This window comes from Aquarana catesbeiana, linkage group LG10 (genome assembly GCF_042186555.1).
Source record: "Aquarana catesbeiana isolate 2022-GZ linkage group LG10, ASM4218655v1, whole genome shotgun sequence".
In the NCBI taxonomy this organism is placed as follows: Eukaryota; Metazoa; Chordata; class Amphibia; order Anura; family Ranidae; genus Aquarana; species Aquarana catesbeiana.
In genome coordinates this window covers 187,045,632-187,064,284 of record NC_133333.1, presented here as the reverse complement: position 1 = coordinate 187,064,284, position 18,653 = coordinate 187,045,632, and the positions used below count along the sequence as shown (strand labels likewise).

The 18,653-nt window shown below is 42.2% G+C and overlaps 1 protein-coding gene across 1 annotated transcript in view; it reads right to left on the bottom strand.

The window, feature by feature from the left end:
* Positions 1-18,653, bottom strand: part of TTLL10 (tubulin tyrosine ligase like 10) — a 130,654-nt gene that overhangs the window by 7,684 nt on the left and 104,317 nt on the right. Inside the window, exons 8-11 of the mRNA XM_073603070.1 lie at positions 17,543-17,714; positions 8,776-8,916; positions 6,395-6,511; positions 1,139-1,232 (exon numbers count right to left, since the gene is read on the bottom strand). Coding sequence (XP_073459171.1) covers positions 1,139-1,232; positions 6,395-6,511; positions 8,776-8,916; positions 17,543-17,714 — 524 coding nt within the window. The remainder of the gene's footprint in view (positions 1-1,138; positions 1,233-6,394; positions 6,512-8,775; positions 8,917-17,542; positions 17,715-18,653) is intronic.

Genomic DNA, 18,653 nt, shown 5'->3' with positions numbered 1-18,653 from the left:
CATGGAGGTTTATGTAAAAAAGGCAAAAAGTTGCCACATAGCGTAAAACTAGGGTGGTTTTATTGAATAAATGCCATTAAAAGTGACCACAGGGCCAATACAATGTAAAAGTGGATAAAAGGTTCTCACATAAAAATCTGCAGATCAGAGTAGCGTCTAGCGTGGTATCGCTGGACATGAACTCCGCCCTACTAGTTTCATCATACATGACGTCATTGGGGGCACGGGGTCCATGTCCAAAACCATGCTATTTATAGGTCCATAACAGAAAGTGCACAGCTGTTTAAAACAAAATGATTTGCTCATTTTGAACTACATTGCTACATTTTGAAAAACGAATGGCCAAGCCTCATTCTGAAAGAAAGGAAGTAACATGGCCACTAGGAAACAAAAGGATTAGCCAAGCCTCCCTTTCAAAATAACATGGCCGAGGGAGTCAAATGAAAAGCCAAGCCTTGGTTTGAACCAGAGGGAGAGACCAAGCCTCCTTTTCAAACCAATATGGCTGAGGCAAAAACAAAAAGGAGAAACCAAACCTTGATCTGAATCAGAGGAAAGGAATCAAGCCTTGTTTCCAAAAGGAATCATTCAGCATCACCCCGGGGGTAGCATATATGGAGCCAAACGCCACGGAGACACGCCATCCCGCACCACACACATGACAGCCACCAAAAGAAAAAATAGGGTGATGGAGATGAACATAAATTTCCCCTTTTGTAAGTAAGTGGAAGTAAAGTTCACCTTTTAACTTGTACCCACAGGTAAGCCTATAATAAGGCTTTCCTGTAGGTACAATGAATATCTCCTAAACTTGCACCATTTAGCAGCTATGCATTGAGATGCAGCTGGTGCCATTTATATAGCCGGAGGCCATGAACCCGGAAGAAAGACTGGGGGAAGATGGAAGCATTGGGGAGCCATGGCAGCGCTACGCTGGAGGGCTCCGCGTGTGGGTAAGTCTTTCATAATGTGCTAGTATGCACTTTTGTCTTCTATGCTAGTATCATTTTGCAAATTGCAGGCAATGAAAAATATATAAAGAATGTTGAAAACCAATAAATATAATAAATCCTTGCTAAAATCTAAACAAACATTCACAAATGATACTTAGTGGAAAATGTATTTGAAATATACATACCAAGGGTTTCATTGACCACATTGGGGATTACTTCTTTCAGTACCTCACAGTTGGTATGCAGTGCAGGATTACAGTTCATTTCCAGCAGCCACACCTAAAGAAGAGTCAGCAATAAGTGTCTGGCTGGCCATAGATGTAAGGCAAGGTTTTTTTACCTTGGTCACTGTCTAGCCCAACTTTTTTCAAAAGTTTTACCACTGAGGAGTCTTTGAAATATTCTTAAGGTCTTGGGGAGCCCCTGCTAAAATGGTCACACATACTGTACAGCTCATGGTAAATAAGCAGTAAATTGTGCAGTTTTAAATAAAGTAATATAAATTGTGTCATACCTACATTATTTGACACCTAGCACATTTTTTAAAACCCAGTGGCGGCTGGTGCTCAAACATTTTGGAGGGGCACAAACAAACTGAAAATACTAAAAAAAAAACATCAATTGCAGCCTCACTGTGTCCATCAAATGCAGCCACTGTGCCATCAAATGCAGCTACCTGTGCCCATCATATGCAGCCACTCGTGTCCATCATATGCAGCCATTCGTGCCCCATAAAATGCAGCCACTTGTGCCATAATATGCAGCCACTTGTGCTCATCAAATGCAGCCACTTGTGCCCATCAAATGCAGCCACTTGTGCCCGTCAAATGCAGCAACCTGAGCCCATAAAATGCAGCCACTTGTGCCCATCATATGCAGCCACTTGTGCTGTCAAATGCAGCCACCTGTGCCCGTCATATGCAGCCACTTGTGCCCGTCAAATGCCACCACTTGTACCCGTCAAATGCAGCCACTTGTGCTCACCATATGCAGCCACTTGTGCCCATCAAGTGCAGCCACTTGTGCCCATCAAGTGCAGCCACTTGTGCCCATAATATGCAGCCACTTGTGCCCATAATATGCAGCCACTTGTACCCGTCAAATGCCGTCACTTGTGCCCCTCATATGCAGCCACTTGTGCCCCATCAAATGCCGCCACTTGTGCCCATCAAATTCAGCCCCGTGTGCCCATCAAATGCAGCCCCGTGTGCCCATCAAATGCCGCCACTTGTGCCCATCAAATGCCGCCACTGTGACCCCCTGCCCACCCACTGTCTGCCTGGAACTTACCCCATCTTAGTGACGGGTCAGGCAGCGGGTGACGGCGGCGAGGTGTGGGATGGCTCCTGTGTCCTCCATGCTTCCCCTTTGTCTTTTCTTCGGTCTGCTAGGCATCCAATCAGGGCGCATGTGCCTTCAGCCAATCAGGTGATAGGTATTAGATCCGTGTCTCCTGATTGGCTGAGAGGTGGTTCAGTGTTAGAAAAGCAAATATTCATTTGCTTTTCTAACACACCTGGGTGGACTGCAAGCACAATGCTTTGCGCTCCAAGTCCACCTTTTTTGAAGCCTATTAGAGCTTATGGTTTTAATCAGGTGCTTCAAAAAAACACCCCAGCCGCTGGAATTCAGGCATCAGGCATCCGAAAAAGGGGCAGGATGCCTAAATAGGGGGTGGCTACAGCGGCCATGGATAGATTCATGCAATACATGAATCTATCCATTAGTCATAGAGGGGGTGGCTGGAGAGAGGGGGAGGTGCCCGTGAGCCCTTAATGGATGGGCCGCCCCTGACACCCACCCCCTGTATACAACTGTATAGTAATTTAATTCAATTCAATTCAAACAATAACGACAACAAAAAGAAATGCAAAAGTGAAAATTGTCGTGTGCTTTAGGATTAGTGGTCAATGTAATTATAACTGTTACATTAATGATCGGTGGATGATTGTCCTCCTGCATTGATGATCAGATTAGATGGGAGAACAATTCTCCATTGCTCACTATTCAAGAAACCCCTAACAACCTCAGAAGGAACCCTGGTTAGGAGAGGCTGGTCTAGCCTGACAGAGGTCTTCCAGTTGCTGTCCTCTAGTTATCATCTCTTACATAGGACAGTATTCAAACACTCATCACAACCAATGTTCAATTGTGTGGCTAGGTATAGCCACCCTTACTGAAGTTTTCAACTGACTATATTAAAGGGGTTTTCTTTTGCTGCTCTCTATTAATCCAGAGTCATTCATCATTAATGACGTGCCTTCCCTCCATTTTATTTTCGAGAACAATCGAGAATCAATCTCCAAAGAACTAAAAAAAACTCCAAGAGAGCAGACACTTGTAGCTTTTAATGTAGCTTTGATTTAAATTCTATCAGATTGTAAGCTCTTATGAGCAGGGCCCTCTTATTCCTCTTGTATTATACTGAATTGTGACTTAATTGTCTTCTTTTATATTGTAAAGCACTGTGCAAACTGCTGATGCTATATATATCCTGTATAGTAATAATAATAATACAAATTCTCGAAGCTGATCAGAGACCCAGGGCAGCTTTGAGCCAACCAGCTCGGCCTGGTAGAGGAGGGAGGGGTTTTGCATTTGATAACGTCACCCAGCACAGTCTGATCCCCTTGGGGGTGTTGGGAATTTAAAAAGATGGAACTTGATCCCCCTGATCCCTACCTGAGCTCTGTTTGCAAGGCATACCCCTCTCATTCATAAACCCACTGACAAATACTATTGTATTCCTAGTAAGGGGGATGCTTATACTCTGTTAGGTTATCGGGATATGACCCCGTATGTAACGTTGCAGTTTTATGTTATGCTGTTATGAAACAAAATGTAACTGTTCTCTGAGGATTGTACTCTGTGTGGATTCTACTTCACTGTCAATCTTATGCAATGTATGTTTATTTTTGAAGACCTACAAAATAAAAATCTTTGAAGTTAATAATACAAATTCTCATGAATCAGTTATACGTTTGTTGGTCTAGATTAGAATAACACCTATTGCCATTTTGACATTTGCAAAAAGCCAACCAACTGCTTGAATCAGGACTTAGACCTTTGAGAAGAACTGGGGCAGGGTGCTGTGATATTTTTGGGAAGTTATGTACAGCATCTCTCACCAGATTTGATCTGCCTGCATTGTATAGAGAAGCACAGAGACCCACTGATGACATCACTGGGTCTAAAACTAGGTAATGAAAAAGTAAAAGTTTTATTTTACAAATTTAATTAGTATGTTGTTGAAGGAGGTGGGAGGAATCATGGAGGGCAAAATATAAGCAGTATAAACTTTAACTTTAAGCTGCAAGCCTTCTTTTTTTTTTTTTTTTTTTACAGACAATGTAACATCACTCCCCAGCTAAAGCTCAATGAAGCCTATATCCTATCTCACTACATGATGTCTGTGTTTCCTTCCTCACAATACAGTTTGTCATGTGAACAAGTCACAAGTCAAGGAATACAATTCTTCTGGGAGGAGTGTAAACCAGCTTGTTATGTCTAATAATTTTACATCATACATTGCTTTTGAATTTGACTAGCTGATATTCTTTTTTTTTTTTTTTTTTTGTAGAACACAAATTGCCAGTGTCTTGTATGTCCTCACTTTTTATAAGTTGCAGAATTACCTTCCAACATCAGAAGAGCACTGGCACTGGGGCTTCCGAGGGGGCCTAAAAAATGAGCTCCTGGTTCCCAGCTGTCCTAGCATAGACTAAAGCATAGAGGGATCTGAATTTGAGCTGAATTTTGCCACTTTTGGCCACCCCTGCTCGACAGAAGTTGATCTAATGATCGACTTCTGTCGAATGGCCTTGTTGGAAATTTTTTTCAATCAGCAACTGCAGCCAACGGGCTGCAGCCACTGATCAGTTTATTCTGATAGCGGACAGTCCCCGCTGTCAGAATACAATGTCTCAGCAGAGAGGATTCCTCCATCCACCTCAACTATGTAGATGGAGGAATCCAGCCTGCTGGCTGAACAAAACAAAGAAACATCCATTATTAGCCAGCCTAAATAAAAAACTTGTCATGCCCTATTATTTGTTCTTTTGGAAGACTATTTTTAAAATAGGCCACATAGCCACAATTAAACAATAGCCAGAACATCCTAAGTAAGCCCTTCTCGCCATGATCACAGGCTCTATTAAAAATATTAAAACTTTTTTTTCCGACTTTTTATTCTGGCTGATAGAACCCTGATCCCTAGATATTAGAAAACCTCTATACCCCCTTCCATTAGAGATTGGATCACAGAACTGGACCATCTCATGAGAATGGAGGATTTAATTGCCATGGCTAATGATAACTATGATTCTAAAATGTTGTCCTTTCTTACTTAATTTTAGTTTTTGCTTTTACATGTAGTAATACATGATAACTAAGTGATATTTTATCATATATATTTGTTAATACTTGTATCTTCTATTGTCACAGAATACTGTTTAATGTTTATTATGTATATTAATGCTGCCCTATTGTCCTGCCATACTTGACTGTATTAATTTGTATTCTTACAACCTTAAAAAAAGGTTTAATTTTAAAAAAATGTAAAAATCACCTCAACACCTTAATCATGACCTTGATAAGCAGTCGGATAGGTAAGGTCCTCTACTTCTGTAAGCATAATATATGAACTATTTGTTTTAAAAGATGTATCCTGTCTAGAAACAGGAAAGGGAGAGGCTGACTGCTTGTAAATGGCAAGTGGATCGGAACTTTTCTTTTATGGCAGTAAATTAACTTAAGGCTTCTAATTGGCCTTTTGCAGGAATCTTTTAAAATCTAGGAGCTCACAGAACATGTCATGTTGTGTGGAAGGCAATATGTCAACAAGGCACATGGAAACAACAGGTCATTGCTCCGTTGCAAGTGCTTCAACCCACATATAAAGGCATTGAAGTGGATTGTTAATATTATTTTTTCTTTTGCTTAAAACCACTATGACCAAGTAGGTTTTTCCATTATATTGGAATTTTAAAAGCTTAGTTTATCTTTAAAATGTGTTACACGTTCCACCTATATTTAGGGTGGAACATCTAACATGTTCCAGCTCCTGCCCCCTCCAAGTGACAGCAGGAGGGGTTCTTCCTCCCGCACCCGCTGTTACTTTTTAAAAACAATTTGGCTGCGCAGTGCTCTGCAGTGAAAGGGTTTATCACTTTCTTGTTAAAAATGGAAAGCTCTTTTAATAGATGGTAATCGTCAGTGTGAAAGCAAAGCATTGGTACTGATTTTATTTTATTTTCCATATTCTGAAGCTGCATTGATAACTCTTTTCTATTTAACCAATTCAATACCTATAGAATACAGTACAGTATATGAAGTTGAAATGGTAACAATGTCTCGAATTCCTGTGCATTTAGAATACTTAAATTGATCTGCATGCTGATAGAAGATATATCTTAGGATTTAAATTTGCATTAACATAATACCTTAAAATCATCATCAATCAGGAAGTCACAGCCGATGAGGTCAAAAAAGCCCCGTCGACACTCCAGCTTTGATTTTACGCTCAGGAAACAGTGTATCATTATCTGCTGCATCCTTTTCTGTCAAAGACAGGAAGACAATGACATAGCAGGCAAACATTTACAGGCATGAACACCAGACTGCTTTTCATTCATATACTGTCAGATATGACTATGAGAGGTTATACAATAAACATAAAAAAAAGAAATACAGCAAACCTGCTGACCCTGAGACCCCTTTCACACTAGAGGCATTTTTCAGGCACTTTAGCGCTAAAAATAGCACCTGTAAAGTGCCTGAAAAAAGCCTAATCTGCAATCCCAGTGTGAAAGCCTGAGTTCTTTCACACTGGAGCGATGTGCTGGCAGGACGGTAAAAAAAGTCCTGCAAGCAGCTTCTTTGCAGCGCTTTAGGAGCTGCGCTTTACCGCCGATGCCCGGGCGCTGGCAGTATGGAAGGGCTCTGAAAAGTGTAGTTACCATACTTACCTTGGCCAAACATATCTAGGCTGAGTTCAGTTACACAACAAATGCCTAGTACAATTTTAAATATCTATATTGCAAGTATAAAAAACTAATACACTCAGTTTTGTTGGACTTAGTAGCACCATTCTTTTAGTAGGTCCTGTTTTGAGTCTGAATTGAGATACTGATTAGATTAGATACTGATTTATTAAAAAAACATTTTAAGCTAAGCCATGGTGGAGGCAGAATAAACCTTGATGTTCACGTCCTTCTTATAGGGCTTCAAAATAATGATGGCATTTTTGATGGCAGTTGGAAAGAACTTATCTATTCCCCCTTACTGATGGTTACTTGGCTAAGAGTTTACCCATCAGCTACATGAGAGTGTAGTGATACTGAGTGGTGGTCTTTTATTATTTTTTATATTTTTATTAAAATCTTACTACTCTATGGAAACAATTTTTTCACTTTTTTTCTGAGTGCTTAAAGTGTTACTAAACCCACAACAGTAAAATCAGTCTGTATATGCAGTAAAGCATGCTTGCTATACTCACTGTGGAACCTAAGGGGTTAATCCTGCACATTTTGTAAAAAGGCTGTTTGATCCTGTCTTCTCTGATCCTCCCCTTCTTTTACTGTCCCAAGTTCATCTGCTGATAGAACTGAGCCTTTGGGGCACTCTGCACATGCTCAGTTTGGTGTGTATTGCTACAGAATTTTTTTTTTCTTGGGAGGGTGCATGTGATCAGCACAGGGCCAATCAACACTGTCCAGACCGAGGGTCAGGAGTTATGTAGCCTCAAAGAACAGTCAGAGGAGAATGAAAACTCCTCCTACAAGCTTTAACCAGTGCTCAGCCGGACACTGATAGAAGTCACAAAACTGCTATATACTGCTGATGAGAAAAGTTTTTTTAGCAGTTTATATTTATTAAAATAATTGCATTTCCGTGTAACATACAGGGATATACAATGTAATACTGACATATAATCATACACATAGGTTGAGCTTGATGGACTTGTGTCTTTTTTCAACCTCACCTACTATGTAACTATGTGTACTGTGGGAGATCAGATATAGTGAATGCAGGCTCCTGGGTTTAGTAACACTTTCACTACCTTTTGTGTTGAGAGGAATATATCGGCTTTTTTGGCATAAGAAACTGATTATAGTCGCTGCTTTAATCAGCTTTGGCTGTGTTTTACCAATGGAGGATAAGGATGGAAGTTGGTGAGAGCTGTGGATCTCCCCCAATGTATGAGTATAAATTCAGAAGCTATCCAGTGGTTATATCTCAAAGGTATTAGAAACCCCACTAATGCACTTTATAAGGCCTCATGTACACAGGACAGTTGGAAACCTCTTCTGAACGCTGGAAACTGACAGCTGATAACCGACAGTGAAAAACGTTCATTTTACAGCTTTTACATACCGAGTTTATACGAGTTTAGCAGCAGTTATGAGCATTTGAGGTTAGAAGCGTTTTTTAAAGATAACTCCAGGAGACCCTCCCAAATGTCCACAATGCATGAAAAACAAGTAAATTATTAACTATTTCAGCCATTCCGTGAGAGCAGTGTGCTCTCTTTTGCTGCGAGCGTGCGTCATGCGCGCTCCCAGCACAGTTACCCGCAGGAACCGTAAATCTCACACTGCCAATTTGCGATCAGGAGCTTTCCAATCATGTGACCAAAGTGACAGCCAATCACAGAGGTCACATGAAATCTGCCTCCCGTCATTTAGAACTCATAAAGGGCTGGGAGGTGGGAAGGGGTTAATGAATGTACAAATAATGATATAAACCATGGATTACTTCACCAATTTATCAATTGTTTTGGCAAAAAAACATTATGCACATGGCTACCATGATGATTTCTCACCGTAAAAACATTGAGAACCCAGTCTTGAGGCAAAGACTTAGCTGTAGCAAAATTCTCATTGACATAGTTGTTGAACCTTTCCATTGCCCACACTGTCTCCTCTTTCATCTCACTGTAAAGTGGGTTCTTCTTCTGCATGTACTGGTAAAAAAAATATATATATATTTTAATAACACATTATAACGTTTAATAAGTATATTTTGTTCATGGATTAACAGAACTACAACTAAACTCTCATAAACTATTTTCTAAATCTTATGCTGATAGTATTAATGAATAGATAGGAAAGTATACTATATTTAAATTATTTAACGTTTGTTAATTTGCTTCCTGGGTTCTAGCCTAGGCCAACATGATGTCAAACATCCCAGGAGGGAAGACAGATTCCAGGAAGCACATTCTACATAAATCATTTGCCCTTACTCAAGATGGCTGCAACTAGAAATGCTAGGGGGGTGTTTTTCAAAGGGATTTCTCAGCAAAATAAAGCATGGAGAAATGGATGGATATGTGAATTTGCTATGAAAATAAAAATAAATGAAATAGTGTTCTCAGTTTGTGGTGCTCAAATCCAGTTAAGTTCCACTTTAACCACTTCAGTCCCGAAAGGATTTACCTCCTTCCTGATTTCCTGAGGCATTTTTTTGAGATACGGCACTTCTTTTATTTTAACTGACAATTGCGCGGTCGTGCGACGCTGTACCCAAAATAAATTGATGTCCTTTTTTCCCCACAAATAGAGCTTTCTTTTGGTGGTATTTGATCACCACTGCGGTTTTTATTTTTTGCGCTATAAACAAGAAAAGACCGACAATTTTGAAAAAAAAAAAAATATTATTTACTTTCTGCTATAAAACATTTTCAATAAAAAAATTAAATAAATCTAATTTCTTCATAAATTTAGGCTATTATGCATTCTACTACAACTTTTTGGTAAAAGAATTCCCAATAAGTGAATATTGATTGGTTTGTGCAAAAGTTATTGCATTGACAAACTATGGGATATATTTAGGGACTTTTTATTTTTTTAATATGTTTTACTAGTAATGGCGGCGATAAGCGAATTTTTTTTTTTTTTTGTGAGACTGCGACATTGCATCAGACAAATCTGACACTAAGGGGATTATTTACTAAAGGCAAATCCACTTTGCACTACAAGTGCAAAGTACACTTCAAATTGCACTGAAAGTGCACTTGGAAGTGCAGTTGCTGAACATGATTGGATGATAAAATCAGCAGAGCTTCCCCTCATTTCAGATCTACTCCTCAGATTTACAGCGACTGCACTTCCAAGAAAAAATTTACGCCCTTTTTTTACTACAAATAGAGCTTTCTTTTGGTGGTTTTTGAGCACCTCTGCCGTTTTTATTTTTTGCGCTAAACAAAAAAAGAGCGAAAATTTTGAAAAAAAACGCAATATTATTTACTTTTTGCTATAATAAATATCTCCCTATATAAAAAAATTTTTTTTTCCTCAGTTTAGGCCGATATGTATTCTTTTACATATTTTTGGTAAAGAAAAGCACAATAAGCGTATATTGATTGGTTTGCGCAAAAGTTATAGCGTCTACAAAATAGGGCATAGTTTTATGGCATTTTTATTTTTTTTTTTTTTACCATTAATGACGGCGATCTGCAAATTTTATCGGGACTGCGACATTATGGCGGACACATCGCACAATTTTAACACATTTTTGGGACCATTGGCATTTTTACAGCGATCAGTGCTATGAAAATGCATTCATTACTGTAAAAATGTCACTGGCAGTGAAGAGGTTAACCACTAGGGGGCGATCAAGGGGTTAATTCCCTAATTTGTGTTCTAACTGAAGGGGGAGGGGACTGAAGGGGAGATAACAGATCGCTGTTCATAATCACGACCGCCGGGCACTCGCATCGGCTCCATAGGCGAGCAGATGACGCGGGCACATGCCCCCTAGTGGCCACAGGGCAAAGCGACATTACATAACGTTGTTTCACCCAGCCGTCCCATTCTGCCACAGTACAACTGCGGTGGCTGGTCGGCAAGTGGTTAAAGAGGAACTGCAGTCTGCTCACATAATTTACTAAAAACATCTTTGCCATTCTGAAGCTTCCCTCCAACCACTTTGTATATTATTTTCTATATACTGTGATTCTGTACTTGCCAAATATGCTGCAGAAATCTCCCTCCACTAAGTCTGGCTGCATTCATTTTAACTGTGTGCAGCTGAAGCTGCTGTCTGTTCACTTCCTGGATTTACACAGAGACACACCTCCAGCTCTGCAGCTTTCATTGGGCCTCTTATGACTCATCCCCCCTCTCTTCCTTGAAAAAATTACTGAGGGTCTGCTTTAAGGAAATCAGGTGGCTAAAAATGTGGGGTTCGTTGATAAGTCAGAGTGTTAACGTTTTGATTAAATGAATGGGGCCAATAGGAAATTTTAGGAGGTGGGATGAGGTGCAGCCAGGCAACCCAGCTTACATGTGAAGTCCTGCCACATTAGAGCTATGCAAGAGATAAATGTGCAAATGGAAAACCTTAGACCTATAGTACATACTGTACACATCACAGTGATAAAAAAAAAAAAAAAAAAAACAAGCACATACCAGTCACCAAAATGAAGAGATAATAAAGGTGATTAGATAATTGCGATAAATAAGACAGACATGGCCGATCAACACTATGCTAGCATTGCATCCAGTTGAAATAAAAAAAGATTATGACCTTTATTCAAATATTAGGATATGAATCTGTTTAAAACGACTGTTATGTTGGCAACTGTGTATATATATATATATATATATATATATATATATATATATATATATTACTAAATTGTCTTGTGTTTAACCACTTGAGGTCCGGGCCATAGCCGAATGACGGCTACAGCGCGGACCTCAATCTCCGGGAGGACGTCATATGACGTCCTCCCCTATGCACGCACACCGCGCGCACCCTGCAGGGCGCGCGGTGTGCGCGCTGTGATCACCGAGTCACGGAGACTCGGGTGATCACAGATCCGAGTAAGGGGCCGGTCCCGGCCCCTTACCATGTGATCAGCTGTCAGCCAATGACAGCTGGTCACATGATGTAAACAAAAGCTCGGTGATCGGTTTCGTTTTCTCCTCACGCTGACAGCGTGAGGAGGAAGAAAAAGCCGATCACCGGCTCATGTCAAAGGGACATCCGTCCCGAAGAGGAAGGAGGCACAGATGCCTCATCTGTGCCTCCAAGTGCCATCTGCCAGTGCCCACAGTGCCCACAAGTGCCACCTATTAAAGCCCACAAGTGCCACCTATCAATGCCCACAAGTGCCACCTATCAATGCCCACAAGTGCCACTTATTAGTGCCACCTAGCAGTGCTGCCATCAGTCAGTGCCCAATCAGTGCCCAACACTGCCACCCATCAGTGCCCATAACCGCCACCCATCAGTGCCCATCACTGCCACCTATCGGTGCCCATCAGTGCCGCCTCATTGGCGTACATAAACGAAGGAGAAAAATTAACTGTTTGCAAAAATTGATAACAAAATATAAAAAAATAAAATTTTTTAAAAAAAATTCTGTCTTTTTAAATTTTTTTAACAAAAAATAAAAACCGTAGAGGTGATCAAATACAATCAAAAGAAAGCTCTATTTGTGGGAAAAAAATGATAAAAATTTCATTTGGGTACAGTGTTGTATGACCGCGCAATTGTCATTCAAAGTGCGACAGCACTAAAAGCTGAAAATTGGTCTGGACAGGAGGGGGGTTTAAGTGCCCAGTAAGCAAGTGGTTAAACTGTATTATCTTTTCTAAACATTGTTACATGTCAGTGGATACAACAAAATTATTTGTTTTATTTTGGGAGTCAAAGTAGCATTAAACCCCAAAGTCAAATTAATGAAATTACAATACCAATTTTTAGATGTGGTGGCTGCATTTGTTTTCTTTTTCAAGTTTGTTTTTCACCTGGTGATCTGGCCAGTCTTTTATTTTTCAACTCCCTACATTGAGCCAAGCTGTTCAGCAAAAGTAGCAGTTAGACTAGGTTTCCACTATTGCAACCCCAAAGTGTAGGGACTACTTTGAAGTCACTGCGAATGGAAGTCGCACAGATATGAACGGTACTCATTGAAAATCATGGGGTACGACATGTCATGCGACTTTGCAGTCCCAAGTCACATGACATGTCGCACAAGTGGAAATGTAGCATTAGGGTGTTTGGAACAAACCATTTAACACTGATAGGTATGCCTTTTAAAAGTAGCTTTATCCCAAAGGGAAACAAATAGTGTTGCTGTAACTGTGTAAAACGTGTTAGCTGGTGTTCAGCCTCAATTTGTAAAGCATTGTACACACAGTACGATTGTTGGTAGGGGATTGTCTGTTGACAGGCTGTTGTCCTATAATCTTACCGTTAGTACGCTCCTTTTGAGAATTGTCCAACTTTCAACCAACAAATGTTGGATGATATGCTAGTAAATTTTCGGCGGACAACGGCTCCACGTCTGATTTCCGTATGGTCAGTACACAAATCCGTCACACAAAAGTCGAAAGTACAAACACGCATACTTAAAATCAATGCTCACCAAACACAAAATTAGCAGAAGGGGCCCAAAGGGTGGCGCTCAACAGCTGAAATTCCTTGTAGTACTTCACTGCATTCGTCTTTGTAGCATGAAAATTGTGTACCATTAGTATGCAAGACAAGATCCGGGCACACGCCCTTCGGACAAAAATCAGACGCTCAGTTGGGCAACAATTGTATCTTGTGTACGGGGCTTAAGTCAAGTCCATGTAAATCTTCCCAGACTGACAATGCCGCTGTCCAAAGGTGTCCCCCATTGCTCCTCCATCAAGAGTGAAGACACCCTAAAGCCCCATACATACTATTAGATTTTCTGCAGATTTTTGTCTTCAGATTTACCAAAACCATGTAGTGCAAGGACCTGCCTGATTGCATACAAATTGAAACTCCTAAGGTTTGACCTCATATTATATGGTTTTGGTGAATCTGAAGGACAAAAATCTCCAGAAAATTGTATAATGTATATCCAGTTTAAGATAGGAAGTGTGTTACTGGATGGATCACCAAGTGAAAAATAAAGAAACAAAGAAAACGAATGCAGCAGGGGCGTAACTACCACCATAGCGACCCATGCGGGCGCTATGGGGCCTGCACCCGAGTGGGGCCCAGTGAGGATAAGAGCACCGCTGGTACAGTCTCCTAGCCAGGGGAAGAGAGAGGAAAGGAAGAGGCGAGCTGTCCGTATCAACAGAGAGCTGAATTGCCCGATGTAAGAGCTTTCATTAGAACTTCCAGTGTTCCCGGGGCTCATGTCACATAGCTCCACCTTTTGGCCCGGTGCCTTTGATAGACAGAATGATCCAATGTGGGACATGTGACGTCATCAAAGGCGTCGGGCCAAGAGGTGGGGCTATGTGACGATGAACCCCGGGAAGACAGGAAATTCAAATGAAAGCTATTACAGCGGGCAATCCCGCTCTCTGCTTATCCGGGTGGTTTGCCTCTTCCTCTGCATAGGTGGGGTTGTATGGGGCACAGGCAGACCAGGCTGTATGGGGCACAGGTCACACTGTATTGGGCACAGGTCACGCTGCATTGGGCACAGGTCACACTGTATTGGGCACAGGTCACGCTGCATTGGGCACAGGTCACGCTGTATGTGGCACAGGTCACACTGTATTGGGCACAGGTCACGCTGCATTGGGCACAGGTCACACTGTATTGGGCACAGGTCACGCTGCATTGGGCACAAGTCACGCTGTATGTGGCACAGGTCACACTGTATTGGGCACAGGTCACGCTGCATTGGGCACAGGTCACGCTGTATGTGGCACAGGTCACGCTGCATTGGGCACAGGTCACGCTGTATGTGGCACAGGTCACACTGTATTGGGCACAGGTCACGCTGCATTGGGCACAGGTCACGCTGCATTGGGCACAGGTCACGCTGTATGTGGCACAGGTCACACTGTATTGGGCACAGGTCACGCTGCATTGGGCACAGGTCACGCTGTATGGGGCACAGGTCACGCTGCATTGGGCACAGGTCACGCTGTATGTGGCACAGGTCACGCTGCATTGACACTAGGGCAGCTGTGGGGGGGGCTCTTTGCAGGGGGGCCCCATACAACATTTTGCTATGGGGCCCTGCTATTTCAAGTTACGCCCCTGGAATGTAGCCACCACATTTAAGAATCAGTAAGCTGCAATATATAACATTTTTGCTTCTGGTTTTACTATCTCTTTACCCTTTCTACTGTAAAGCACCATGGATTCCTCTGAACACAGTTATCTAGACCAATGTTTCTCAACTCCAGTCCTCAAGGCGCACCAACAGGTCATGTTTTCAGAATTTCCACTATTTTGCACAGGTGATTTGATCAGTTTCACTGCCTTAGTAATTACTAAAGCTGTTTAATCTGAAGGAAATCCTGAAAATATGACCTGTTGGTGCGCCTTGAGGACTGGAGTTGAGAAACACTGATCTAGACCAATGTTTCTCAACTCCAGTCCTCAAGGCGCCCCAACAGGTCATGTTTTCAGGATTTCCCTCAGATCAAACGGCTGTGGTAATTACTAAGGCGGTGAAACTTATCAAATCACCTGTGCAAAATAATGGAGAGCCTGAAAAAAACCTGTTTGTGCGCCTTGAGGACTGGAGTTGAGAAACATTGATCTATATGATTGTGGTTTCTTGACAAAGGATGATGTGTTTCTTCTGCGTTCTCGCTACATTGTCTTTATCCAGGGCTGGACTGGGACAAAAATTTGGCCCTGGACTTCATCCAGATTGGCCCACTTTGACAGGTCTCTCCCATGCCGGCTGGACAAACCCGCCTCCCCCGGCCTGCCACCCAAGCCCCCCCCCCACTAGCCATTAGCCGTTCTACATTATTTCTCTTATAGGCAGTACCAGTGGGGAAGTTAGACATTATTTCACCTGGGGCAAAGAATCAGTTTGGCCCCCCCCCAATGGGACAAGATTAGGCAGGAAAATGAGGCCACCCTCCTTCCGGATCGTATGATGAGCTTCTCAGTGTTGACCCCTAAGCATCATGTCTGTATTCAGGCGCGCTGCATAACTAGCCAGGGAGAGGAGGTGAGCACTGTGGGGGGGACAGAGGACCGGAGGGAGGCGGCGGTCCACTGTCACTGAAATAGGCCCACTGAGCCATCGGCCCACCGGGAAACTCCCTGTAGTCCCGATGGCCAGTACATGCCTGTCTTTATCCTAATCAGAAAGATTGATGAAGGGCAATGACAGCTGAAGCTGCTCTTCATTGTACAAACATCTGCACCTTTTATTGAGAATCAAATCAATCTATCTATCTATCTATCTATCTATCTATCTATCTATCTATCTATCCACCCCCCTATATGCAATGGATAGATTCATGCATAGCATGAATCTATCCACACCCGCCGCGACCACCCCCTATTCATGCGTTCGGCCCCTTTCAGGGCATGAATTACAGCGGCTTTTTTTTTTTGGTTTTAAGCACCTGATTAGAGCCAGAGGTTCTTCTAATAGGCTTCAAAATAGGGTGGGCTCGGGTTGCATAAGGATGCGACCCGAGCCCACCCAGGTGTGTTACAACAGCAAATTAAAATTAAGGCTGGTCATACATGTTCAATGTTTTTGTACACGATTCCTTTCAATTTACCAAAACCCTTATAATATGAGGTCAAAACTAAACATCTTTCAATTGTATCCAATTAGGCAGGCCCTTGTACTACATAGCTTAAGGTAAATCTAAAGAAAAATTGTACAGGAGGATTTAACATGTATGGCCAGCCTAAATCTAAAAGGAATTGAATAAGAAAATTGTGTTATGTATGACCAGCTTAAAACAAAATGAAATAAAATAAGATTGTATATAAAGTATACAATAAATTGACAATAGACAGAAAGATAGATACATTATGCAGTACAGTATGTATAATTTTTCACATCTACCCAAAGTAGTAGATTTAATTTCCACATGCTGCTTGCAAAGCAACAGAACTCTCCTTGAAGCGGAGGTCCGGCCATCCCTGCTAAAATTAAAAGCCAGCAGCTACACATACTGCAGCTGCTGACTTTTAATAATCGGACACTTACCTGTCCTGGAGTCCAGTGATGTCGGCACCATAGCTGATGTTTCCATCAGCTGTCGGGTGATGCCGCTGCCATTGCGGGTAAGGGAACCCGGCAGTGTAGCCTTACGGCTTCACGCCGTGTCCCTACAGCGCATGCGCAAGGCCCTGCTCCTCTCTCCTACTGGCCCAGCGGCCAGGGAAGGAGGAGGGAAGAGGGAGCCGAGCTGCTGACGTAATTCGCTGCGGTGCGCACTCCAGGAAGTGGGGACAGGATACCTGTCAAAGACAAGTTTCTGCTCCCCACCGAAATGTGGCACCGGAGGGGGGGAGGAGACAAATGAGCAGAAGTTCCACTTTTGGGTGGAACTCCGCTTTAACAAGTAATTTTAATTGTAATTGTAACTATATTACTTTAAATTTGTTGTTGAATTACATCTGTGCTTAAATAAAAAAGAGGGCAATGTCATATCAGTTAAATACAAACTCTGACTGATTGCTGTAGGCTAATATATAATTGCTCTTTGCCCTATGAAATAAACAGCTGTTGCCAGACTGAAATCCAACCATGTGAAGAGGAGTTGTTCTAGAAAATGGGCAAATATAAACAATGTCATTTATAAAGTATGTAACAAAAGAGTATTACATGTTCACTGTTGTTTAGTTTCAGGGTGGGGTGTATGCCTTTAACAAACCTGGTTGGTCAAGTGACCTGTGAGGTCATCAGACTTTAGATCATATGGGTTGCAGGTCAGGCGTACATAACCATGAGAGAAGAATACATAATAAGGCACAGCAGAGGCTATAAGCAGGTAGGAACGAATGTCAAACTTCTTTCCTTCCAACAGCAAAGGGTTTGGAATGTACCTGTAATAGAGGAAAACAATGTTACCACTATACAAATTACAGTTAGAATTCAGAACATCTGACTTCCTTGAAAGGGGTGTAACCAGGGCCAGGACAAGGGGTGGGCAGGAGGGACGCCTGGGCACTGTAGTTTTATGTGAGGTAATGAGGGGGGCGCTGCAAGATGACTGAGGGGGGATTTTTGTTGATAGGGGCTACTTGGGGGGGCGGCAAGGAGTAAGAATTGCTAGGAGTGATGATTTAGGGGGATTTGTGCTAGGAGGGGGGAAAGGGGAAGAGGATTTGTGCTAGGAGGGGGGATTTGGTGAAGGGGGGAGGGGAATTGGGAGGGGAAATTTTTGTTTGGGATGGAAGGGATTTGTGCTAGGAGGGGAAATATAGGGGTGGATTTGTGCTGGGAGGGGAGATTTGGAGTGGGGGGGGATGCATATGCAGAAGGAAAATTTGAAGGGAGGGGTGACTTTTTTTAGGGGAGGGGCATTTGTGTTGGGGGGATTTAGCGGATGGGAAGTAAGCATTTGTTTTGGGAGGGGGGTATTTTAGCAGGGGGGCGGATTTGTACTGGGAGGAGGGGGAATTTATGCTTGGGGGGTAAGCATGCAGATTAGTGCCCATTTTTTTTTGGGGGGGGGGTTTGCTAACACATAATGCTTATACATCTTGGGGGGGGGGGTGCAGTGTGGCATGTTCGCCCTGGGCTCTAGATGACCTTGTTCTGGCACTGGATGTAACAATCAGATATTTATGTAATAAAAGCACATACACATAACAATTTGCCTACATAATAGCTGATAGATCCAAAGAAGTCAGAATGTATGTGTGGTGTGCTTAGCTATTGCTACTTGCTATAGATTACTGCACCTTGCTATACTTTTACTATAGTTCTTTACCTGACCTTAAAGCGGAACTAGGCTAAAATACTTTCCATAGTTCAACAGT